The following is a 24,314-nucleotide window of genomic DNA, read 5'->3' as shown; positions in this document are numbered from 1 at the left end:
GGAGAAGATCCGACTAATGAATTATTAAACAGCTAGTGACAAACTAGTTCATTGGGTTAACTTAAGACTTCCATGAAGATTAGATCAATAGATGAGTGAGGAGTAACAAGGATCTTGTTCATTGCCTCTTTACGCATGTTTGAAGTCAATAAATCGAATAATTTGCTTAACGTGCTTCTTGTATCGGCGTGGTTATTTAATCCCCAATATACTCCCCTTTGACTATTTTATGTTTCAGACTGATGAGTTTGAATTCAAATAGAGAATTTGTAGTAAGCTTCCAGTAGCTATTCTCAAAGGTCCATGGGGAAGATATTCAGCCAAGGTTGAACGCCTTGTGTACGGCTTTTAACCCCACTCAACGGGCCATGACCGCTGAATTTGATCTCTCGTTATCAACTTATTCTTTGATCAAGAACTTCTGGTTGATTTTACTTCCTGATTTCGAATGCAAGTTCCGGACACTAGAATGCCGATAGATGGAAATTATTAGTTGAGTCGGTAAGACAGATACTAAATAATCTGCAATTATTTCAACACAACTACATAGAAGAATTCTGACCATTGGCCAAGTTCAACAGTTCAAAGCCGAAAAACAGACTTGTACCTATCTACCTAACTGTGCACGTATTGTTGGCCATATCAACAGTGATTTCTGTTTAAAAAGTTATTATGAATGGTATTCACATAGGTTGTTAAACCATGCACTATATCAGAATAATGTTTTGAACCAGTCAACTTTATGGCCAAAAAGGAAAAACAACAGTCAAAAGTCATGAACGTAGAAGCAAACGCGCGGTTGAATGCAGGAGATTGAGTTGAGCAGATATGTGTAGAACCAAAGCATACTGAGCATTCTTAATATAACAGGAGTTTTAATACTTGCCTGCATAATTGACAAATTCATACTTCTCCAGGAGTTATGTGGTTCCAATAATGCTAACAGTTGGGAAAACTATGGCCTCGCAATTGAGCAAATAAAAAAACCTAGAATCTTAATGTGCAAAGGAGTAACTGAATATCGCTGTATTGTCAGCATTTGTCCTCCTATACATGTATTTAGCTTGAAAAATTGTCATGTGATCCACAATTAGCAAAAGAATTTACCTATCAGAATTTAGAAGCAAAAAGAATTTCAAGTCTGTGGTGACATCCTATACCGACGAATTGGCAAAAAAAGAATCCTATGCCGAAAATTTCGAGGAGCAAGCAAGGTATTGTATCTTCCTGGAGCCATTTCATTAACTTGAGAGCGCGGACACCTTTATACTTCTTCGACCTATAAGAATCACAATTTGGATCGTTAACGTCAAAGACAGGCCTACATAGTATTTGCATGAATATTATCGGACCAGAACAGTCGCAGAGTCACCAAATTCAGACAAAATGTCACAAGCAGGCCATTTATGTAATTAAATCATTTGTGTACTGATTTCGAGAAAACACCTGCGGAAGATTCATAAGCTCGTATACAGCTTTCTTTGGGGTTAGCTCGTTGTCAATAATACGAGCAACTGCCGTCAAAACAGGCATTTTAACATTGTATTTCTGGGCCAAGGCAATCACAGCTCCGGCTGTTGAGACGCCTTCAGCCACCTGCGCATACAAACAATAAAAGCAAAAGTGGTGAAAATCACAGTACTCACACAGAGAGAAAGAAGTTATAAGGAAAATCCTGATAATCAATCTCATTACAGGAGAAATCACCAATAAAATATCATTGTCTTAGAAAGTTTGTCAAGCACCTGATTCATAGAGCCAAGTATATCGTCAAGCTTCTCACCCGATCCTAGACGCACTCCAACCGTTCTATTTCTTGAAAGATTCACAAAGCATGTCAGCATTATATCCCCAGTTCCCGACAGACCAGTAATGGTGGCTGGCTTTGCACCCATCTGAGTGAATTAAATAGAGGAAGATCAGTGAGAGACAACCACCCAAAACCAGAAACAAGGATGACAATGAAAAGATTAGGTGTATTTGCCACAAATAACATGAGCCCTTCTAACAGGTAGGGGTGTGTGTGTGTAGAGAGAGAGTATGGGGTTTGAACAGTTGAATAGAAAATGAGCGGTTCCAGTACATGGGACTACTTTTAAAAGAATTAAGCAGTCAGATTTCTTGTTCCTACCCTCCTAATTGATCATCTAAAGTTCAGTGCACTGAATAATAATATCTAAACATCATCCATCAAGAGCCAGTGAAAGCGATGTCTCTGCTATGAGCATACTTTTTACACTAATAAACAAAAACATATTTATATTCCACATGAATCATTAACTATATGTATCATGGGCATCGCAAAATATCTCAATAGGTTGCCTTATATAAGTTCTACCAAGCTAAAATGCAGCACTCCGAGTGGCCGACACTGTCTAATGGAACTTCTAGTTTATGATTTTCAAGTTTCTAGAGCTACTGCTATTAAGCATGACAAATAGCACAAATGCACAGAAATCTGCATTAGAAAAATGATTTGTAAAGATAACCTTCGTCGCCAACCATCTTATCTCAGAACAACCTTGGGCAACTAGAGCTGCCATTGAATTATTACCAAGATGCATCCCGTCCACAATTCCTGCTGCTATTGCTAGAACATTCTTCAAAGCACCTGCGATTTCCACCCCTGTAACATCACTGGGAGCCATCAGAGGTTACAAACTGAACTCATCAGTTCACATGCACAGAAACCATAGTTCCTTTAGCCAAGCATATTGTATATCAAGTGGTCGGGTGACAAGAGAGGTCAATGGCAGTATAAACATTCACAAAACTGAATAGATCGACAGCCAACAAACAAAGGACATGAAAAATAGAAGACAAGGATCACGGACTTCATTCTGCTATGCAAAACGAATAAGCACAATTTGGATAAGTACAATAAAATCAAAGAAAAAAAATAAGCCTCAGAGTCGTACTTTACTGACCCTATGACGAGCAGAGACTGCATACCTTGATGTATTAATTCTAAGGTAACTAGAAGCAAGGAGCTGCTGAGCCGCATTTGCTAGTTTTTTGTCCTTAGTTGCCACCACCATTGCTGCAAACAACTAGAAAAGGTCAAAATCTCACAGGCAGCATTATGCTCACTGATATTGGTGATTATGACAATCCAGCAAATACAAATACCTGTTGGTAATTTATTCATCAATTCCAAAGCAAAAGAAGGTCCCGACAGTGCAATGAAAGGTTGTCGGGGATTTCTCAATGCTTGAGGAATAATTTGAGACATCATCCTCAATGTGTTGAGTTCCAACCCTTTGCTCAGGGATATAAACGGCAAGGCTGGATCCACATAACTTGCAATGCCCTCAAGGAAAGCTGAGCTGAACTGCTTATGCAAAAAACAAGAATTGATCTGTTAACTTTAATAGGTAATTCAATTGCAAAAATTGGAGATTGCCACCTAAGCTTCTTCACAGAAAATTGCACAGATGAGACACCATGTCGGTAAGAACAGCTTACGAACTAGCATGGATGAGTAATAGTCAGATTAAACGAAAGTACCTGCACAGGTACTGCATGAAGGCAATAGTCCGCCTTAAGCAAAGCCGTTTGCGCATCAGTAGTAGCAACTACATTTTTTGGGAGCTTGTGATCTGGAAAATACTTGCTGGACATAAATAACATCAGTGAAGCAGAGTGAACAAAGAAAGAAATTATGCACCGTGGAAGTTATGGGCACCAAAGCAGCAGAAAACTTACTGATTACAATGATTGTCATTGATAGAACGGCAAACAACCGGATCCCTTACAAGCATCTGAACTTCCATTTGAGCCTTTCTGCTCGCAATATGGGCAGCCATTGCAGTACCAAAGGACCCACCTCCAAGCACCACAACCTAAAAGCCAACAGATGATGATAACATTCAGAAATGGTAAAGGAATTCAACTGTCATCTTCACATGTTTATAACAAACTAGGTGCGTTTACATTGATATGCAATGAACTCTTCTTCCACAGACTTGAAAATGAGTAGAACAAATCAACAGACAAGTGCCACTTTTGAATAGATTTTGAGCTCAATCAAGAATGGAAGTATGAGTCCAACTTAAGCTGATTCATTTTGAATTCAGAGGCCTGGTAAGAGAATCCTGCTTGAAACCAGAGATCTCCAAGCGGGAAGTAAAAAGGAGTACCATAATCAGATTCCAAATTGAAAGGAGATATTTTAAAGGGCGGCGAAGTATGGTGATAATCCCCAAGCAGCAACATATCCAGGAAATTGAAAAAAAGCACAAAAGAACTAAAAGACAATCCCAGAGAGTTCAAGAACGCCATTGCTCATTTGTGAAAGGAGCACAGTACAGTCCAATTCCACGTCTGTACAGTGACCAAGTAAAAGAAAGAACCAACATCCATTCCAATTCAGAAACTTCTTAGAAGTGAACAATTGAAAACAAAAACGCAATACCTCCACACAGGAAAATTGAGAAACCGCAGACAAAAATCAAGATTCGATTAACCAAGACAAACCCAACACTCCAAATGCCCCACCAGTTACCGTAAGTGAGATCTTGCTGCAGAAAATAACCTTGTCTGTACGTTCAAGAACATCGGTCTTGGCCTTGGACCGCCAGGACCTGGACCACCGGACCAACTTCTCCCACGCGACTCGGACCGCTTTTCTCCTATCTCTCGCGCGGTCGGCCGGAGCATTAGTCTCAGAAGCCGAGGATTGAGGGCCGCCGTCGTCTTCCGCCGGTGACAGTGGCGGCGAAGTGCTCCCGGAAGAGCAAGAACAGGAGGTGGAAGTGGAGATGGGATGAGGGGGAGGGCGAGGTTGGAGTATGATGATGGGTCTCGAGTGCCGTTTCAGGGGCGTGCGCCGGACTCTGAAGGATGCAGACGGGTTCGAGGTTGCGTACAAGCCGTTCAAGAAGGCTGGCTCCAGTAACGCCGCCATGCATTGCACACACGCAGAGAGAGAGAGAGAGATACGAGGATCGATCCTCGCAGTGCACCTTTTAGGTTTATCCAATACTGGCGCTTGCCTTGCTTGGTGTGGTGGTGAGACGAAGTTCCCGCTTTCGTTTGGTTTATTCACAAATATCTCGGGCAGTCGAGATTGCACAGCTATAGTTAATACCATGAAAAGCCCTAAACTGATGATATACATGTGATAATTTTATCCCGAACTAATTTTTTTATCACCAAAAATTTTAAATTGATACACCTATGATAATTTTACCCCGAACTATTTTTTTGACCACCAAACACCTCACACTGGTATACTTGTGACAAATTCATCCTCCGTTAGTTTCCGTTAAATTTTACTGTCAAATTGCTAAATTTGATGACACGTAGAAGTTGACGGATGTACCAGTTTGGGATTTTACCCTCTGTTTGTCACAAGTTTACCAATTTGTGATTTTTCCTGATATTAATCCAATTTAACGGACACTAACGGAGGGTAAATTTGTCACACATGTACCAGTTTGGGGTTTTTAGTGGTTAAAAAATTAGTTCGGGATAAAATTGTCACAAGTATATCAGTTTAGAGTTTTTGGAGGTCAAAAAATTAGTTCGAGATAAAATTATCACAAGTGTATCAGTTTGGGGTTTTTGGTGATCAAAAAATTAATTCGAGGTAAAATTGTCATAGGTGTACCAGTTTGAGGTTTTTTATGGTATTAACCCTATTATTTACAAAGACTGTCATATGTTGCTCGACAAAGCAAATTAGTACGTGCCCCCACTACCGAAATGCTCGGTCCTATTGGCCTAATGGGAGATCAAGGCCGCATAGTTAGATCGAGATGTGAGCGAATTTATTGGGAGACGAGGAGGACAGTAATATACAATAAGATGGGCCAAGAATTTAGAATTTGTAGAGTACTTACATGTTAAATTTATGAAGTGTGGGATCGGAGTGATAAGTAAATTGACTTGCGAGATCTATTGAACCAAAAAAAGAGGACCTCGAATTTCCGGCAACGTGTGATGATTTTTAACATTACTGTCGGTGTTGGCAAAAGCAAAAAGAGGATGTCAATTGGTTTTGCCGGGCTTAGGCAATATGCAGCTTGAGAATGACTTGAAAAGGTAATATTTTATCCTTAAGACTTTCTCCATTTCTCTGGGAAGTCGAATAATATCACATCCCTTGCTCTTTCAACTGTTATCTTAGTTTGGATCACGAGCTTAACAAGTAAAGTTGACAAAAAAAATACTATACATTATATAATGGCCACGCGCTGTCGAGGTGTACTGGTTGTTCCAGAGGGCCAAAAGGCCAAACTTTGCTCTCACTGTTGCTTCATCCATCAGAAAATGTCCGTCCCTTTGATAGATTATTCTTTCTTCCATCCATCATCCATCGACACCCACCAAAACTCATTGTATTCGATTTTCGACAATTTTCTCCTTTTATGAGCTTGATGCCATTGTGTTTTCAGCTGAAAAAACTTCATTCCCAGAAAAATACAAGGTAGAGTCCTGTCAATCATCTGGAAGCCGCTCTCTCTCTCTCTCTCTCTCTCTCTCTCTCTCTCTGTGAATGAGTTCAAGATTCGATTTTGAGCATCTGGGTTGTTCAGGTATTGATTGGTTCTTTCTGGGTCTTGCTTTCTTGCAGGTAATATGGTGACGAAAAGGAAGGGCAAGAATCACCACCACCGCAAGCATGGCTCCAGCAAGAAGAGCCCACAAGGTGGTGGCAAAGGCAAAGCCAGGGCATGTTGTTGTTGCCCTTGTCTTGCTGTTTCCTCTGTGGCTAGGGGATTTGGGAGATGTCTATTTGTCACTTGTTATCCAATGATTCAGTGCTTTGGATGGGATGAGAGAAGGCACCATCACCATCGCCATCACAGGCACTTTTACTGATGATCTTTTCCAATTCTCCTAGACTTGGGATGGAACTTCTGATGTTTCTTGGTTCTTTATTTGTAAGTCTGTCGTCCCCTCTCAATCACAAAAGAAGACAAAAGGGAAAAAGTTTTTTGGACAGATTGTGTCAAATTCATCATCCTCTGCTTTTATTGTTGAAGAACGAATATTTTTATTACTTCTACTTTTTTTATTTTGGCTTAATTTGACTATTTTCAGAAATTTAATTTCCAATTCTTTCTCCAAACAAAACAGATTGAAGGACAAAAGTGAATTTAATTTCCCAAAAATTTACACAATACACCGCTTCTCCTTAAAATCCTGACAAAAACTATCATTCAAAAGGAACTATCTAACATAGAGGATGACTTTCCAGAGAAGTACAAGATCAAAACACACCAGGTGCATCAAATTTGACTCCGTAAGGTCTGTTTGGTATGCAAGGAGCTTACATCTTGGTTTGGGTTAGATTTTTCTCTTCCCTAATCTTACTCACAAAACAAGGTCAAAGAAATTTCCCCCGTATGTCTAGGTTCTGCAATTCATTAGATGACACCTGAGTTTCTTTACATCTGACGCTTTGAGAGGCTTGAGCATGAACATCTGAGCTCCTTCGGCCAAACACTTGTTAATCCGAGTTGGAACATTCTCAGACGACACGATCACAACAGGAACTTCCTTCAAGATAGAAGATCCCTGCTAGGTAGAATTTATAAATGTTAGTTAGTCAACCTACTATGATATCGAACAGAACATGAATAAGAAATTTAAGTGAAATTTACTTAAAAACAATCTTTATCCTAATCTGATGAGTGAGCGAATATACCTTGACTTTTTTCAGCAACTCAAACCCTGTCATTCCTGGCATGCAATAATCTGTAATTATCAGATTGACCTTTGAAGTCTGCAGCAGATCATAATCAAGAACTATCAGATGACAAACATATTGATAATACTGTTAAATTTCCTTTCGTTATTCTGCACAACTACGTGCACCAGTAACTCGCATAATTATTTCCGCCTCCTTAGCGGCACTGTTTTTCTTTCATGACCAACAAAACGAGCTACTTACAGTTGCAGAGGCTGAAGATTCGCCAGGCTGATCATCTCTTATACCCAGATATTCCAAGGCTCTCATCCCATTTTCTGCAGTTGTCACTGCACCAATTCATAAACCATTAGCAACCAAGGTAGCTTCTTCAGCATGCACAATGGCTTAACTAACATACATTGGCCAAGGATCAAAGATCAATTGAATCTTAAGTTTAAGTCTATCTAAATGCACTTGCACTGCCACTTTTCAAAGCCATCAGATTCACTGTGGCTGCTCGCCATATTGTCATAACCTTACATAATCAACTTATCAGTTATCATCATACGATTTATCTACAGGATACAGAATTCCTTATATTTCTAATATATCGGCCCATAGGGTTATGTACATTGTCACTGTGAAAAGGAGATGCCAAAAGCCATGCACGATATGAGCTATTCGTGGATACCAAATTCAAAGAGGTTAAGCTACAAGTATTATCTTTCAGACTTCAATGTCCTGTCAAAGTGTCAATCTTCCAAGGAAGTGAGTGCATTTGTTAGTCTAGGTTGAATACTTACAGCGGCAGTAAATGCGAAGAGCCGACGGTAAAAGAATAAAGAAGATCACCCCCTAGGACCTACTAATAAATGGGATCTTTTGAATTCTATGGTTTCAGTTTTACAATGTACTTGCATGTTATGAAGTAAGTAAAGATTCTCTGTCTCGAATAAAATCTGGGTAGGTGGAGGAGCTGTAAAAGTACTCGTCAATCATCAATGCTCTTGGAAGTTTTGGGTTGCATGAACAAAGCTTTAGCAAGGACTATCACATAATTGTTCTGTTCTGTTGTACGTTGGATTTTTCACGTTCATGCCCTTCGCAAGGATAAACCTTTTAAATATTGTCACTTTCAACTCATTAACTGCGTACCGTGGGATTTTCAAAAGTGAGGGTCCTTCAAATTCAATTAAGATATCCACCCCTTGTGATATAAAACCAAAACAATGCAGAAAAGTCAATAAAAGTAAAACATCTCACTTGATATTTAAAGAATTAAAAAAGTTTGACGAAGTTTTTGCAGATGTTCTTAATAAGAGGGATTCTATTAATTTACGCGAAATTTACTGACTCCATATTCTTTATCTTTGACAAGTTAGTTATTAATTTTGTAGCTGAATACTTCGAATGTTGGAACTGACCGCATATTCTTATCAAGCCTGTTGTCCATTATTGAAACTTAGGTGCTAAACTCCAGCGAACAGAGGCCAATCTCCAGACTATAAAAAATGACCATTTCTCTGATTTTGCAAGTTTAACAAAGGAGGTGTTACTGCTAAAGAAGACCATTCTCAAAATAAGGACAGCCATTACAGATTCAAGAAAAGTTGTGAAATCCATTCATGAAATCATAGATAATGATGCGTGAGGGGATATGAAGAAATGCAAGTCCCCATAAAATGCAAGACTGGAAAAGAAGCGGCATTTTTTTCTTATACTAGAACAGTATCTGATGAAACGAGGATAAGTCAAAGAAAATGCATTTTATAAAACGACTGAAAAAGGCAGTACCTTTGCAGGATGAGTTCTTGAGCAAGGCCTCGATCATCTTACGGTCGACGAGGTTGTCGTCCACGGCCAAGACGTGGGGTTCGTCTCCATAGTCCGCCATTGAAGAAGACGAAGAAGACAGAGAAGAAGTTTCAAAGGGAAACACAAAAAACAGGGGAGAAGATGAAAGATTAAGAAGGAATGAGGGGAGGTATTAAAGGAGTGGGGTTTGCGGGGAACAATAAATGCAAGAGATCCAATGAAGGTTTTCCTCTGACCAAGAATGGCAATAAATGATGAGTGGGGAAGGAGGAGGGGACGTGAACAGCACACAAGAACATTGCTCACAGGATTTGTATGAGGATACTGTCATTAGTTACTCCTCGGTATTTATAAACAGGGAGAGACAGAGAGAGAGGGTTTGATATGAATGAAGATGAATGAAGGAAGTCACCGATATATCGTGATCCTTTTGGGGGCTGTATCTTGATTTGATTCAGTCCTCTCTCTTTCTTCCATCCTCACCATATCATGTCCTCACTCTCTCTCTCTCTCTCTCTCTGTCTCTCTCTAGAGATCTAGAGAGAGAGAGAATCAGAATCAGCGTGGCATTTGTGCTTGCTGTCTGGGCAAAGATCCTCACTTGAGCTGATGCTCTGCTGCGGCTGCTGCTGCTGGCTGCAGCCGCTGCTGTGTGTGTGGTTTTTAGGACCACCCACCTTCTTTCATTTTCTTTTCTCCAAATCAAAAGTTATTCTCTTGTCACGGAACCACCACAACTACGCACACCCTTCATTTTAGAAATTAAAGAAACGATTCTGCGCACGATATCATTTGGCTGAAGCATGTTAAGAACAGCAAGAAAAGGAAGATCACGGTGGCTCGGCATGTTTTCCGTGTGGAACAGTGAACCAGTTGCGAAATTCCATACGTTATGGTGCTACGAAAACCAACACTTCGTTACGTGTAGGATTCATCAGTCGCCTACTGGAATTTTTGCTAACCGCGCAGATCTCTCTCCTCCTGCCGAAGCTCATATGCTGATGCGGATACGATGCGCTGAGTAGCATCGGGGCTCGAGCACCATCGAACTGCTATATTACAAATCCGAGGTTTGGTTCAGCAGCTCCGAACTGTCTTTTTGGCCCGAAAGATCTTTGACGTGACTCGAGGAATCGGATACGGAGATCTTCTCTAACTTCAAGATGGCTTCTTTCTCTCTAGAATACGACATGTATTTTGGGAAATGGAAAGAGATCTTCTGCTCTGTTCTCGTGTGAGTTGGTGTAAGAAATGGATTTTAGCGATGCCATGCCATCTTTCGTCCGAATTTCTATTTCTCGGATCGATTCCACACTCTTGATTCGGTCAAACTTGGTCATATTGGGAATTGAGCAAATTGAAAACCGGAACAGTCAAATATCCCCCTCCGATAAGAATCTCATGCCAAACATCTCGTGCTTTCGCTTTACCGGGCACAAATCCTATTAATTGCTAAAATTGATACAATTCACATGTGTTTATTTCGTAAACGCCTCATCCAACTGGATTGGCGCGTCTCTGATTTGAATTAGCTTCTTTGAAGAATTTGTAGCATCGTGTATCCGAGGTAGCTTAAGTAGTACCCATCTGCTTAAAAAAGCGCGGCATCATCTTCGGTTTGATTTTACCAAGATCGCTTATGCAGCGAAAAGGTGATTATTTACCTTTCAAGAAAAAGGCAAAGATGATTTTGCAGATCGGTTGCACACACCAAGAATCTCCACACGGTACCAATAAGCCATTGATGGATAGTCTGAGAAGGCGCGAATCTGTACCAAAACATACAGGACGACAAGCCGAACGTGCATTAATGGATGTGAGGCGACACTAAATTCATTGCATTTAATGCTATGCGATCTTCATAAGATTCTGGTCTCGTGGGGGTGTTCTGAAGGTGGATGGTTGTGGCAATTATGGGCAATTTAATACCATCTTTGAGCCATCCGTCTTGCTCTGGACTTGGGCCTTTCTAAATGGGCTCTCGTGTATTGATTTTGGGCCTGAGCCCAATTCAAACCCAGAATTCGTCCTCCAAGCTTCGCAGCATCGCGCTTTCTGGGTAGGCCCAAGAAGAACATGGTCTTGCTGCATCAGATCCAAATGAATGATGGATGAAGTCAATTTGTGAACGTACTGCTTTATCGTTTCACATGGGATATCAAGATTTACGAATGACGTGACTGAGAATGTCTCGTGAAATTACGAACTTACTATCTAAGTCCTAATGCGAACTGGGTGAATTTTATTTTCCACTGGTTGTATATGGGCCGTTGAAATTGACGTTTATAAGTTTGTCTTGTCTATGGTCAAATATGGTTGCCAGCTGCTGCGACGTGGAAGATGATGGCCTTCGTTTGACAAAGAAGAAAAGCATCAAGAAAAGGGGGAAGTTCGACACGGAGGGAGCGCCATTAGAAACAGAAGCTAAAGTACAAACGAGACTAAAACAAAAGAAGCAGCATCCGCTTGTCGTCTTGTTGTCTCTTCCGGTTCCTTCACGCTTGCGCTGCATGGGAACACGAGAAATCTCTCTGCATGAGATCCCATTTCCTTTTTTTTCCCCTTTTTTTGTTACTGTTCCTTGATTAATTATCATTAAAATCAGATTGATGACATCCGGAGAGAATGTGGAATTCTGGGGTACACGCAGATGGGTAGCTGATCATGCAAAGTTGAACAGCTTCCGTTGATGGTGGGAAGAGAAAGAGAGAGAGAGAGAGAGAGAGAGAGAGAGAGAGGGGAGACTACTTATCGTCACTGCTTTCATTCATTCTTGATTTCTTTTATCTCCCTGATCGAGTGAGTTCTAAGTCAAGAAAGAGAGAACCTACGAAGATGTATGTGCACCACCAAACTCGCAAGACAAAGACATCAGCATCTCCCTTCTCCAGCAACAGTCGTCATCATCATCCTCTTCATTCCTACCAAAAATGTGCGAAAGAATGTAGATAAATTCGCCCCGAGACTAGTGAGAGAGAGAGAGAGAGAGAGAGAGAGAGAGAGATTCTTAGAATAACACAAGAAGACAAGCACGACATGTTGCTTTGACTCTGAAGCTCACGGGCCTCACCTGAACCATCCCTCCGAAATGCAGTACAGCATACAATATCGGGCCAGACCCACCACAAAAGGACCACGCAAGACTTGACAAAATCTACAACATTCGAAATAAAGAAAGGCAAAGAGAAAACTAGAAAAGGGTATGGAGTTGAAAGGTAGCTAAGTTTCGCATCATCAAGGCGAGAAATTTACCCCATCTGTCTACGTACATTTGAAAATCAATAACAGCAAATCAAATCAAAAGTCAACACCGAGCAAAGCAAAGCAATGAGGATAAGAGAAAAACAGAAACAGGAAAAGCAAAAAGTGAAGAACCAACAAGTCTACAAAACGATGGTGGGGGAATATCTAGTATCAGCTAGTGTTGTGTCCTGCTCATGCACAAGTTGCTATCACATTTAGCCACAAGATTATTTGTATTGATTAACGATTTCATCACCACTTCTAACCCGGGAACAAAACAAAGGTTTTCACGTGAAAGCCGGTAAATTTTACTACCAAACGATTTACTGTCAATTTTCACTATGGATCATTTTTCTCGTATCGATCTTTTCCCGCCAAACGAAACAATTAATTAATGCTACATTGACTTGAAAACAATGCACGTTATTTTCTCGGGACATAGTCTACTAGAATTGTTCTAAATGATAGCAAGAAGTGTGGTTTGCTGTATAAAAATCCCTGATCAGAGCGAACGGTTGATTATTTCTTGGAGCAACTTTTGTTTGAAACGTTAAGGTTTCTAATATAAGCATAACGTTGACTATGAATCGATGTATTCAGCTAAAACGAATGTAGCTCATCAAATGATGTGGAAGCTTAATGAATGAACGATGAGTTTGTTTTACCCTTGAAATGAGAAAAGTTATTGTGGAAGAACAAGCTTTCTCATGAATAAGCTCAATTTGCCATAAATGAATATAGCTGATAAAATATTCCCATCCTTAGTGATTTTTGTTTTCAAAAATTTATACATACATACGCGCGCATATATATATACACCTTACCTTCCCCTAACAATGTAAAGCCCTCAATAAGAAAATTACAAACAAAGTACTAAACCTACTGTACATATGCTAGTCCTAAACTTTTCAATTTGGTAAATTTAGTGCTAAATTTTTTGAAGACTTGTCAATGTAGTCCTCCTTACCAATCTTGGCCGGCAATCACTGATATGGATGCCAATTGTCCTACGTGACATTACCGACACTGACGTAAATCATTTTTCGCATTTTTTAAATAATATTTCTAGTTTTTTTACAAAAATTTTCATTTTCATTTTTCTTTATTTCTTTTTTCTTTGTTTTCCTTTTTCCACCGCGGATAGGTAGGCCTCAGGGAATCACTAACAGCGAATGCCGACAACCGGCCACAAGCAAGGGCCGACCTCGATAGAGGCCGGCAAGCGTCAACCTTGCCAAAGGTTGACGAAGGAAGAAAAAAAAAAGAAAGAAAAGAAAAGAAAAAAGAAAAAAAAATAAAAGTAGAATTATTTATAAAAAAAAAAAGCATCGGCCATATCACGTAGAACATCCGACATTCACATCAGTGATTATCGCCCAAAATTGATAAATTAGCGATAGGTTTAGGATTAAACTAGTCAAGTTAAAAATATTTGAGATTGAATTGATATTTATATTTTAAATTTACGATTTTTTTGTAAAATAATTATCCCGTCCTCGATTGTGCTACCGAATTTACTCTATTTCTTTTTGTGGTCCTCAATTCGTGGTCTCAACTAGTAAAGCAATACCGCAAGAATTTCTTCTTTGACCACAAGTGAACAGCAGAAAAGATTCTTAGCCCCATTAATTACCAAGGCACGGCAGACAGAGGGTACCCTAGGATTTAACTCCCCTGTCTGCCATTGCATTTAATGTGAAGTTACAGAGGCCAGGTTGCATTCAATTTGAAATTTTGGGAGCATCCGAGAACCCACGAAGGGAAAGGGACTCCGGGTCCGGGCCATTTGGTTTAACTTTATAAAAACGAGTCTCGAGGGAATACACGTACTTTTAGTTAAAAATAAATGAATTTAATAAAAATAAATTTATGAAGCTATTTTGTCTCAAATAATATTTGATTATTTTTTTTGCAAAAGGCTTTGAAATCTTTTTTTATTAAAAAAAAAGGTTACCTTTCGCCGGAGCTAGCGAAGGGCTATGGCTGCCGGCGAGCTAGATCTGGCTCTGATGACCATCACTCAAGATTGGGTGACCGCCGTCGAGCCATATTTGGCACCGGCGGCCGTCGCCCGAGGTCGGGCGACCCCCGGCGAGGGTCGCTCGACCCAAGCGGCCGTCACCTGGGTCGAGCAACCTCACCGGCCCCTCACCGTCCAGATCCGGTATCGTCGGCTGCCCTTTTGCACAGAAGATGAACAATAACATCAAGGGGCAAAATCAGAATATTAAAGAATAAGTGAGGGTAGTTTGGGAAGAAAAAAATTAGGTTCGGTATTTGCCAAATACTGAAAGCCTAAAGTTGGTCCGGTCCAGCTTTAAGCATTCCTAATGCTGGTTTTCGGCATAAAACCATTGGGAATACTTGCCAAACACCTTAACATTTCCCCAAGGAGGCTTTCAAGCTCTTTTGGAATGCTGAATCAAATGGACATCGGCCCGTTTGGTTCAGCATTGGGAATGCTCATTTGGCCTTAAATGAGCATTCCCAAAATGCTGAACCAAACGGTTCAGCATTGGAGTTCCAAATGCTCATTTGGTAGCGTTTGGAATGCCGACTGTTCCCAAAAAAAAAAAAAAAAAAAAAATCTTCTTCAGCAAAGCGTGGCCGGTTAGGGCGGTCGGCGAGGGGGCAGCGCCGCCGACAAGGGGCCGGCGAGGTCGCACAACCCCGGCGACTACCACCTGGGGTCGGGCGACCACCCAGGCCGTCGCCGCCCGGGGTCGCGCGACCCAGGCGACAGCGCTGGGACGGTCGCCCGACCCCAGGTGGCCGTCGCCTGAGGTCGTGCGATCCCGGGCGACGACGGCCTAGCTCGAGCGACGATCGCCTGGGGTCGCTCGACCCAGGCCGTCGCCGCCCGGGTTCGCGCGACCCTAGGCGACGGCCGCCGACGCCAGATCTGGCTTGCCGGTGGCCGTAGCTCTTCGCCGGAGCCGGCGAAGGATACTTTTAAAAATAATAAAAAAAAAAGCTCCCAAAGCCCATTTGTAAAAAGAAATAATCAAATACAATTGCATGTGGCTTTAAAATAATTTTTTACCAAACGCCATTTGTATTTTTTTAAGTGCCTTTCACCTAAAGGTATTTACATTCCCCAAATGAGCATTTTAAAAGCCGAACCAAATGAGCCCATCATCCTCCTCCACCTTCTCCTCTTCTTACTTTTTGCTTTCCTTTTTGGTTTTTCAAATTTTTGTGAGGTTCAATTCAGTAGGAATTCAAGAAGCAAGGGCCAAGAGAAGGAACGTGCTGGAGAAGTCTCCCAATGGGTACTTTGTTAAAGGGCCATCGATTGTATTTTGGATAGACATGCAGTTCTATCTGAAGCAGGTAAATTCTAATTCTTAGAGTGTACTGATATGCTTTAATTATCAGTCTTAGTGATTTTAACAAGTGTGTTTTTGGAACAGAGATCCAGAAGCAGAAAGTGAAAGATGGAGGTGTCTCTCTCACTGCTGTTCTGGACACCTCCCTCTCTTTCTTCCTTTCTCTCTCCCAAGTCTTCGTCAGACCTTTTGCTTTATTATTGCACCACCCCACCCACCCACCCACCTAGCCTTTATGGCCTTCATTGCCCTTTCACTTTCATCCCAAGTTAGCTGCCTGTGCTCCCCCTATTCCTGTAACTCTAGAAAGTTTGTGTTTTTTCTGCCTATATTTTCGTACTTATATCTAATGAAATATAGAATTTCTCACGTCCAAGAACGATGTGAAAGCTTCAAATCTCGATTCTTGCTTGATACATCCGTCTCCTGCCTGATGCTTCTGTAGTCAAAGTGAGTGCTTTGGCTCGGAATTCCTATCTTAACACAAAAGGAAACTTTTAAGACAAGTTGGGGATAATCAATGCTGACATAGTTCCATTGCTGGATATGCTTCTGTTAAATGGTGCGGCAGTATATCAGAACTTTTATCCTGGGTAAAAACCCACAATTAAGATCAATTCTCATACACCCGCAACCAAAAGAGAAATAAAAGAAGAAGAAAACTCGCTATAAATTGAAGAAATCGGAGAAAATTCTTACTCCGGGTTAATGCCATTGGCATAGATAAAAAAACACGAGCTCGATTATTTAATGAGTTTTGTAAGGTGTTGAAAAGCATAGACTCAACCGATTTATAAGATTCGTAGGTATTCCGTCGAATCTATTCACTTGTACCTTTTATTATAAAAATTTTACAATTACCCTCGAAGCTTATCGGACAAATTATGTTTAATCAGAGTTGTTAAAGTACACTTGCATTATACCTTAGTCATCTTTTGCTTTGGCCGGCACCGTACCCTGTTAAGTCATTAAAAATCCTATTGTTTTGAATTAGATCGTGTAATACCTAATCACATGGACAAGTCGCTTCTGCCGGCAAATTCTAACAAGTAGCTCAATAAATTTATCACCATGATACAAACTTCAACGAAATATGAAAGAAGTCTTGTTAACGAGTGTCTCAGGGGCACTTGTTGAATAATTGATTAAATATAATAAAATGTGTGGTTCTCCCACCACAAAATTATTTTCACGTGTTATTTTGGGAAAATTTGTCTAGGAAGTTCTAAATCAATTGTGCGGCGGTCAATTCGGTTCTAAATATTTTCATTTAGCAAATTTAGTCCTAAACCTTTTGACGATTGACTAATTCAATTTGATCAATTTTGGCAGAAAATCACTATTGTGGACGAATTTTGCAATTTTTTAAAAGAAGTTTCTAAAAATATTTTTTTTCTCTGTCCTTTTTTTCCTTTCTTGCCGGACCCTTGGTAAGGGCAACCCTCGCGTGTGGCCAACGAGGGTGTTCCGACCTCGGGTGGCCATTGCCGAGGCCCCAATGGCTAGCGGAGAGAAATAAGAAAAAAAAAAAAACCAAAAAGGAAACAAAAAAGAAGAAGAAAATATTCAGAAAAAGTGCAAAAATTGCGCCAGACATGTCATATAGGACGGCCGACGTTCACACCAACAATTTCCCGCCGAAATCCCTTGGACGGACTGCATTAGCGAATCGTTAAGCGGTTCAAATTTAAATTGACCAAATGAAAAATTCAGCACTAAATTTTTTATTTTTTTTTTGGTCGAAATTCAGCACTAAATTGACCGCCGTGTAATAGGCACGGGACTCTTTAGACAATTGCCCGGTCATCTTGTACAAAAGAAATTGCTTTTTGAACGGTGCGTGCAGTCCTTTTGTCGTCACCTTCAATTTCAAGAATACGACCGAAGATAAAAAGATGATTCGCAGAGCAATGGGATTGAAAACGAAAGTCACGCGCGGGTCTAATTTTCCCGCACAACGTACCATGCTTTTAACCTTTTCCTCGATAATCCGTTCAAGGGCAAGCCAACATCAGAAGCGTCAAAAGAGAAATATGGTCCGCGCCCCCCAAAAGAGGAACTTTCGAGGCGGCCCGGTCCGGTGTCCCCCCGATCGCAATTACGCGCGACCTCGGGGGCCATTTTGCAAAAAAAAAAGGAAGAAAAAACTAAAAGCTGCGCGGGGGTCCCGCGGTCCGAGCGCAGCGCGGCGCGAGAGAAACGACGCCACCTCCGCGTCCACGTCAACACAGCTTCGCACCCCGACAGCGACCGCCGGCTCGCCACGTGGGAGGCCAGCAGCCCTCCCGCGTGGCGACACGTGTCCCGGGGCGGGGGCCCCGCCTGGCGGAATTGGTCCTCCCCCCTGCTGCCCCTAAGCTCTCGTTTTTTCCCTCCCCCTTTCTTTATCTTTATGCCGTTAAAAAGCAAGAGAGAGAGAGAGAACCGTCTCCGGACAAAGCGCTTTCAGACAACCAAGAAAGAGAAGAGCCTCTCTCTCTCTCTCTCTCTCTCTCTCTCTCTGAGCTGAGACTACCCAGTGCCTCTGTCTCTGCATCACCGCATTTGCCCGGAAGATCATCGCCGGAACCCTAGCTAGCTCCGCCGCCGGCGAAGGATCCTTCGTTGCCTTCGGGCGAGTCTTGTTGAGTCTCTGCTCGTACAATGTCTTACGAGACGATGCGCTCTGCGTTAGGTGACCCCAGTATCGGTCGTTTCAAACTCGGCGCTTCGTGTTTTCTTCGACCCTTTGGCCTGAAAGCGCGAAACTACCGTTCCGGAGCAGCTCCTCGCTCTCTGCTCTGAAGAGTTCTGCTGTTTTCGGCTCCGAGCTTTTGAGCGCCTGAAAAAGTTTAGCCTTTTCTTTCCTTCCCCTCCCCTCAGCTAATGCAAGCGTCTCGTCCTCCTTCTACATTGTCGTTTCCGTAGTCATCTCTTTTCTTTTGTTGAATTCCTTTGGTTAGCGAGGGGCGAAAGTTTGGTACCTCGCTTTCTTGACTCGCAACCGCACCTGAGGGAGCTTCAGCTTGCTTCTTTTTATTTTGCTTGTTCTCGAACTTTGGGATGGGGGGTCTGTAGTTGCTCTCGCGTTTTTCTCATCGCCACAAGTCGAGAACAGGAAGTGCCGAAAATGACGAGAATGTTGCTAATTTTATGCTCACTGGTGTTGTCTTTAGAACTGGTTTTGGTGGCATCAGTGAACCCTTCTCTGAATGACGACGTTTTGGGGCTGATCGTCTTCAAAGCTGACGTCCAAGATCCAAAAGGAAAGCTTGCATCTTGGGATGAAGATGATGACAACCCTTGCAATTGGGTCGGTTGCAAATGCAACCCCAGATCCAATCGGGTCGTCGAGCTCAATCTTGATGGGTTTTCTTTGTCGGGTCACTTAGGCCGTGGGCTTTTGCAGTTGCAGTTCCTGAGGAAATTATCGTTGGCCAAGAACAATCTTACCGGCAGCATAAGCTCCAGCATCGCTAGGCTTGATAACTTGAGAGTCCTTGATTTGAGTGAGAACAGTCTCTCAGGGACTATTCCTAATGAATTTTTCGGGCAATGCGGGTCTTTGAGGTCAGTTTCTTTGGCAAGCAATAAGTTCTCTGGCAAGATACCAGAAACTTTAGGTTCTTGTTCAATGCTCGCATCGATTGATCTCTCTTCCAATATGCTTTCTGGTGTTTTGCCTGACAATATTTGGTCCTTGAGTGGGCTTAGATCTCTGGATTTGTCTGATAACCTGTTGGAGGGTGGGATTCCGGAGGGCATTGCAGGTATGAACAATCTCAGAGGTATCAGCTTGAGAAAGAATCGGTTCTCTGGTTTGATTCCAGATGGCTTAGGCAGCTGTTTGCTTTTGAGGTCGATTGATTTGAGTGAAAATGCTCTTTCTGGGAGCATGCCGGAGACACTGCAGAAGCTTACATTGTGTACTTATCTGGATTTACATGGGAATTTGTTGACAGGGGGTGTTGGAGATTGGATTGGAAAAATTGAAGCTCTTGAAAGATTGGATCTTTCCGGTAATGGGCTTTCTGGGGAGCTTCCGATTTCATTGGGGAATTTGCAGTCCCTGCAAGTGGCAAATTTTTCAAGAAATGGATTTACAGGGACACTTCCCGAGGCTCTGTCCAGTTGCGAGAATCTTCAATCTTTGGATTTAAGCAACAATGCATATTCGGGACGTATTCCAAGTTGGATTTTGGGGCCAAAGTCGTTGAAAAGTTCACTGTTACATAAAGAAGTCACTGCGAAATATGCGAGTCCAGTTTCTTCATCGGCAGAGGGCTCACTCCAAAAGCTCCAAATCTTGGACTTGTCCTCTAATTCATTCTCAGGTGAAATATCATCTGACATTGGGGATCTCACTGGCTTGCAGTCCTTGAATTTGTCAAATAACTCCCTCATAGGTTCTATTCCATTGACCATCGGAAAACTCAAGGCATTGGATGTTCTTGATTTGACTGCGAATGAGCTGAACGGCGGTATTCCTTCTGAAATTGGTGACGCCACTTCTTTGAAAGAACTGAGGCTTGGAAGGAATAACCTCGTGGGGATTGTTCCGGATTCAATTGGGAAGTGTTCTGCTCTAACGACTCTGTAAGTTGTCCTTTGTCTCTGCCTCTTTACTCTCATTTCTGTATGTACTAAATCTGATATGGGTGGCTGAGACCAGCAATTTTTTTGTAGCTTTTGTCATTAAAAGATGCAGACTTTCTTTTCCTTTAATTGATTCTCCAAATTAAAATCATATGAACGAATTCAGGTAATTAGTTTTGGACTACTATAGAGTATCAGTCTCTTAGACCACCCTTCCACTTGAGAATAAGAGTTATTTCGGTTACTAGGGATTTCTTTGTTCTGAGTAATTGTGAGCTTGATAGTGTCCACTACATCGCTTGCATGTGTTTGGCCATATGCAAGGTGTAACTGTAGCTTCTCTTGATCAGTGCATTTCTTTTGTTAAATCTTGGCATACGTGATTTTAATTGCTTTCAATGCAAAATACCATTGTGCTTCTATAGACGCAAGCGCGAACAGAAAATCTACCTATGATTTGATTATTAGAAATATGCGGGTGAATTATCGTAAGTTATGTTTGAAATGGTGCAGGATCCTATCACGGAACAACCTAGATGGTCTGATACCTGCCTCCTTGTCAAAACTTGTGGACTTACGGATGGTGGACCTGTCATTTAACAATTTTACAGGAACCCTACCCAAGCAACTAGCCAATCTCCCCCACCTCCTCTTGTTTAACATTTCTAATAACCATTTTCAAGGGGAACTGCCTCTTGGTGGCTTTTTCAACACAATATCACCATTCTCTGTGTCTGGTAACCCGGCTCTTTGTGGTTCAGCTGTGAACAAGTCATGCCCTGCTGTCCTTCCAAAGCCCATTGTCCTCAACCCAAACTCATCCTCCGACTCCTCTTCTGATTCCTTACCTCCAACTCCAGGTCACAAACGAATAATCCTCAGTATATCCGCGCTCATTGCTATCGGTGCTGCTGCAGTGATTGTTATTGGTGTTATTGCCATCACTGTCCTTAATCTTCGTGTCCGAGCTTCCACCTCCCGATCTGCTGCGGCCCTCGTATTATCTGCTGGGGATGACTTCAGCCAGTCGCCCACTACCGATGCCAATTCCGGGAAGCTTGTCATGTTCTCCGGTGACCCTGACTTCAGCACGGGGACGCATGCCCTTCTCAGCAAGGATTGTGAACTTGGACGTGGTGGGTTTGGAGCTGTCTATAGAACCGTGCTTCGAGATGGGCGAGCCGTTGCCATTAAGAAGCTCACTGTCTCGAGCTTGGTGAAATCGCAAGACGAGTTCGAAAGAGAAGTGAAGAAGCTCGGAAAGATCAGGCACTCTAACCTCGTGGCGCTTGAAGGTTACTACTGGACTCCATCTTTGCAACTCCTGATATCCGAATTTGTATCTGGTGGGAATTTGTACAAACATCTCCATGAAGGATCAGGTGGGAACTTACTCTCATGGAATGAGCGCTTCAGTATTATACTCGGGACGGCAAGAGGCTTGGCTCATTTGCACCAAATGAACATCATTCACTATAACATAAAATCGAGCAACATTCTGATAGAGAGTTCCGGTGAGCCGAAGGTGGCAGATTTTGGGCTAGCAAGACTTTTGCCAATGCTGGACCGTTATGTCTTAAGCAGCAAGATTCAGAGTGCACTTGGTTACATGGCACCGGAGTTTGCTTGTAGAACTGTGAAAATAACGGAGAAGTGTGATGTTTATGGTTTTGGGGTTTTAGCTCTCGAAATTGTCACGGGAAAAAGGCCTGTTGAGTACATGGAAGATGATGTGGTGGTTCTTTGTGATATGGTGAGAGGGGCACTCGAAGAAGGTAGGGTTGAGGAATGTGTTGATGGAAGGCTACAAGGGAACTTCCCGTCGGAAGAGGCAATCCCGGTGATGAAACTGGGTTTGATATGCACGTCGCAAGTTCCATCAAACCGTCCGGACATGGCAGAGGTAGTTAACATATTGGAGCTGATCAGATGCCCTTCAGAAGGGCAAGATGAATCCTCATGAGTTTAACTGATACTTCAAAAAAAAGAATATTGCGAGAACATTTACTTTGCCGGCGAAGCGGAATCCGGGACTGTTTGTCTAATTGGGAGAAGAAAATTAGATTCTTGGGACTTCTGATGTCTTTTTCTATTGCTGTATGTTTGTTCTTGATTAAGGTTTTAGTTTCTTCTCAATGTTGAATTACGGTACCGGATTCCTCTTCACCGGGGTCGTATTTGGGATCCCCTCTATGGATATTGTTTCTTAAGTTACTGATCTATCGGGGTGTTCATCTTTGTCTGGTGATTTTGCTTCTTGTAATGAATGAGCTAAATGGTAACTGAGCCTTTTGTTTGACTCCATCAGAAATACAAAGTTTACATTGCCAACCCTGGTGAATGTATGGGTGGATATCTTGCAATAGAAGCTTATATTTGCTAAGCCAAAAATGTAAGCAGAAAACCGAACAAGACATTAATAATGCAAGAAGTTGAATTAGGTTTTAGTGCTGAGCCTGCCCGTCCGATGGACCAAAGACGCATGTCTTGGCTTCTAATAATATAGTACGCATTGTGCTGTAAAATAGAATCTTGTATCAATGATGGAGGCATTAAATTCGTGTTTGTACAAGTCAAAACTGAGCCTATTTTGTAGTCTCAAGATTCTTGCACCCACTTCGAAGTAAACAAAGTATAGGAAATGTAAGTGGTGAATAAAATAGTGGGAAAGTGAAAATGGGCCACTGAGGACTCATCGACAGCAGAGAAAGGTTGTGGAAAATAAGCATGGGTTAATGACCCAGAGAGAAACAAATGATAAAAGTGAAAAGTGCGAGGGGACAGAATCTCACACAGTCTCATGCATATAGCTGTCGGAATAGAATAGAAACCTAGTCACACCACCAAATGCATTTTTCTCTCCTTTTTGTCCCTTGTTTTTGGGTTGAGCACCACTATAATTTCTAATATACATCTGGAATTTAGGTTAGCAAAGGCGATGGTCATATTGCAGACCGAGTGAAGCTTTTGGCTTGGATCTGACTCATTTGGAGTAGTGGATATGATGTGCCTCACCAAGATTTCAATTATGCATTAGCTGTTATGATATGCAAAAGAAATCAATCTTAAATCATAGAGAGAAACTTTGCTTGTCCATCCTGCACAATTATTGCTGCTTAGCTTAATATTAATAATCTGCTTATTTAGGACACATCTTGCTTCCAACCCAGAGGTGCTCGAGAAATTTGAAGAGTCCACGAGTTTCTTGTAGCTAGGTAAAAGTCCTTCAATAAGTTAGATCTTCAAAATTATCAGTTTCTGATATAATAATTCTTGCTTTCCCTGTTATCCTGTTTCACAAATTGACACTGGTCCATTCTCCATTGCCATATTTTCCCTGTATTTTCCTCTTCAAGTGCTCTTTCCTAAGCTGTGTGGCCAAGTTTAATGAAGAGTCAGAAGGACACGAAATTATATTTCCACGAGCATGTGCATTGACTGCAAGAAATGAGGTGGCCCTAGCTTCGAGCCTATAAATAAAGATAAATGCTGTTGGGCCCAATGTTACCTAATGGATTTGGCTGTGTCAATCTCATCATGAACAGCACATGGCTCCTAAAATAGCTTCGTTATTTTTTAAATAATATTACAGGCGATATATTTAAATTTTCTTTGGTCACTGGAATTGACAGAAGAAGCTACCTACTTTTTTGTAGCATTCCAGTCACCCTGCGCAGTCCACTGGGATGTCCCACTTAGAATACCTTCTTTTC

The 24,314-nt window shown here is 41.7% G+C and overlaps 3 protein-coding genes and 1 long non-coding RNA gene across 5 annotated transcripts; 2 read left to right on the top strand and 2 right to left on the bottom strand.

Annotated features, from left to right (window-relative positions):
- Nucleotides 1-855: 855 nt before the first annotated feature.
- LOC115684891 (glycerol-3-phosphate dehydrogenase [NAD(+)] 2, chloroplastic) lies at nt 856-4,990 on the bottom strand. Of its 2 annotated transcripts, none has more exons than XM_030609833.2 (9): nt 4,535-4,990; nt 3,706-3,842; nt 3,508-3,613; nt 3,130-3,331; nt 2,953-3,040; nt 2,490-2,637; nt 1,746-1,895; nt 1,447-1,596; nt 856-1,279 (listed from the first exon to the last, which is right to left on the bottom strand). In XM_030609833.2, exons 1-9 carry the CDS (start codon nt 4,904-4,906, stop codon nt 1,265-1,267), a joined length of 1,368 nt encoding a protein of 455 aa, XP_030465693.1. In that variant the 5' UTR covers nt 4,907-4,990; the 3' UTR covers nt 856-1,264. The 2 variants fall into 2 exon arrangements, with proteins under 2 accessions (XP_030465693.1, XP_056164188.1); XM_056308213.1 differs by lacking the exon at nt 4,535-4,990 and adding an exon at nt 3,934-4,136.
- A 1,178-nt stretch (nt 4,991-6,168) lies between these two features.
- On the top strand, nt 6,169-7,006 carry LOC115684896 (uncharacterized). Its single transcript, XR_004006181.2, has 2 exons — nt 6,169-6,430; nt 6,578-7,006. It is a non-coding gene; the product is annotated as an uncharacterized LOC115684896 (long non-coding RNA).
- Nucleotides 7,007-7,090: 84 nt separating this feature from the next.
- LOC115684895 (two-component response regulator ARR17) lies at nt 7,091-10,678 on the bottom strand. The gene is made up of 4 exons (XM_030609837.2): nt 9,434-10,678; nt 7,901-7,986; nt 7,655-7,732; nt 7,091-7,524 (listed from the first exon to the last, which is right to left on the bottom strand). The coding sequence occupies exons 1-4, from the start codon at nt 9,531-9,533 to the stop codon at nt 7,357-7,359; spliced, it is 432 nt and encodes a 143-aa protein (XP_030465697.1). The 5' UTR covers nt 9,534-10,678; the 3' UTR covers nt 7,091-7,356.
- A 7,772-nt stretch (nt 10,679-18,450) lies between these two features.
- On the top strand, nt 18,451-22,821 carry LOC115684890 (probable LRR receptor-like serine/threonine-protein kinase IRK). The gene is made up of 2 exons (XM_030609832.2): nt 18,451-20,601; nt 21,115-22,821. The coding sequence occupies exons 1-2, from the start codon at nt 19,136-19,138 to the stop codon at nt 22,562-22,564; spliced, it is 2,916 nt and encodes a 971-aa protein (XP_030465692.1). The 5' UTR covers nt 18,451-19,135; the 3' UTR covers nt 22,565-22,821.
- Nucleotides 22,822-24,314: the final 1,493 nt, after the last annotated feature.

This window comes from Syzygium oleosum, unplaced genomic scaffold (genome assembly GCF_021117445.2).
Source record: "Syzygium oleosum isolate NSW1041296 unplaced genomic scaffold, Sole_v2.1 Sole_v2.02, whole genome shotgun sequence".
Lineage (NCBI taxonomy): Eukaryota > Viridiplantae > Streptophyta > Magnoliopsida > Myrtales > Myrtaceae > Syzygium > Syzygium oleosum.
Note: the sequence above shows the minus strand (reverse complement) of the source record. Positions and strands in the feature narration are given on the sequence as shown.

Excerpts from the sequence above, each read along its gene's own strand:
- LOC115684891 (XM_030609833.2), bottom strand. The coding sequence starts at position 4,906 with ATGGCGGCGTTACTGGAGCCAGCCTTCTTGAACGGCTTGTACGCAACC. Across the intron at positions 2,638-2,952 it reads CTTAGAATTAATACATCAAG|TGATGTTACAGGGGTGGAAA; the intron begins GTATGCAGTCTC and ends GATGGCTCCCAG. Across the intron at positions 1,896-2,489 it reads TAAGATGGTTGGCGACGAAG|ATGGGTGCAAAGCCAGCCAC; the intron begins GTTATCTTTACA and ends TAATTCACTCAG.
- LOC115684895 (XM_030609837.2), bottom strand. The coding sequence starts at position 9,533 with ATGGCGGACTATGGAGACGAACCCCACGTCTTGGCCGTGGACGACAAC. Across the intron at positions 7,987-9,433 it reads CAAGAACTCATCCTGCAAAG|TGACAACTGCAGAAAATGGG; the intron begins GTACTGCCTTTT and ends GAATTGGTGCAG. Across the intron at positions 7,525-7,654 it reads AGTTGCTGAAAAAAGTCAAG|GGATCTTCTATCTTGAAGGA; the intron begins GTATATTCGCTC and ends TCTACCTAGCAG.
- LOC115684890 (XM_030609832.2), top strand. The coding sequence starts at position 19,136 with ATGACGAGAATGTTGCTAATTTTATGCTCACTGGTGTTGTCTTTAGAA. Across the intron at positions 20,602-21,114 it reads TGTTCTGCTCTAACGACTCT|GATCCTATCACGGAACAACC; the intron begins GTAAGTTGTCCT and ends GAAATGGTGCAG.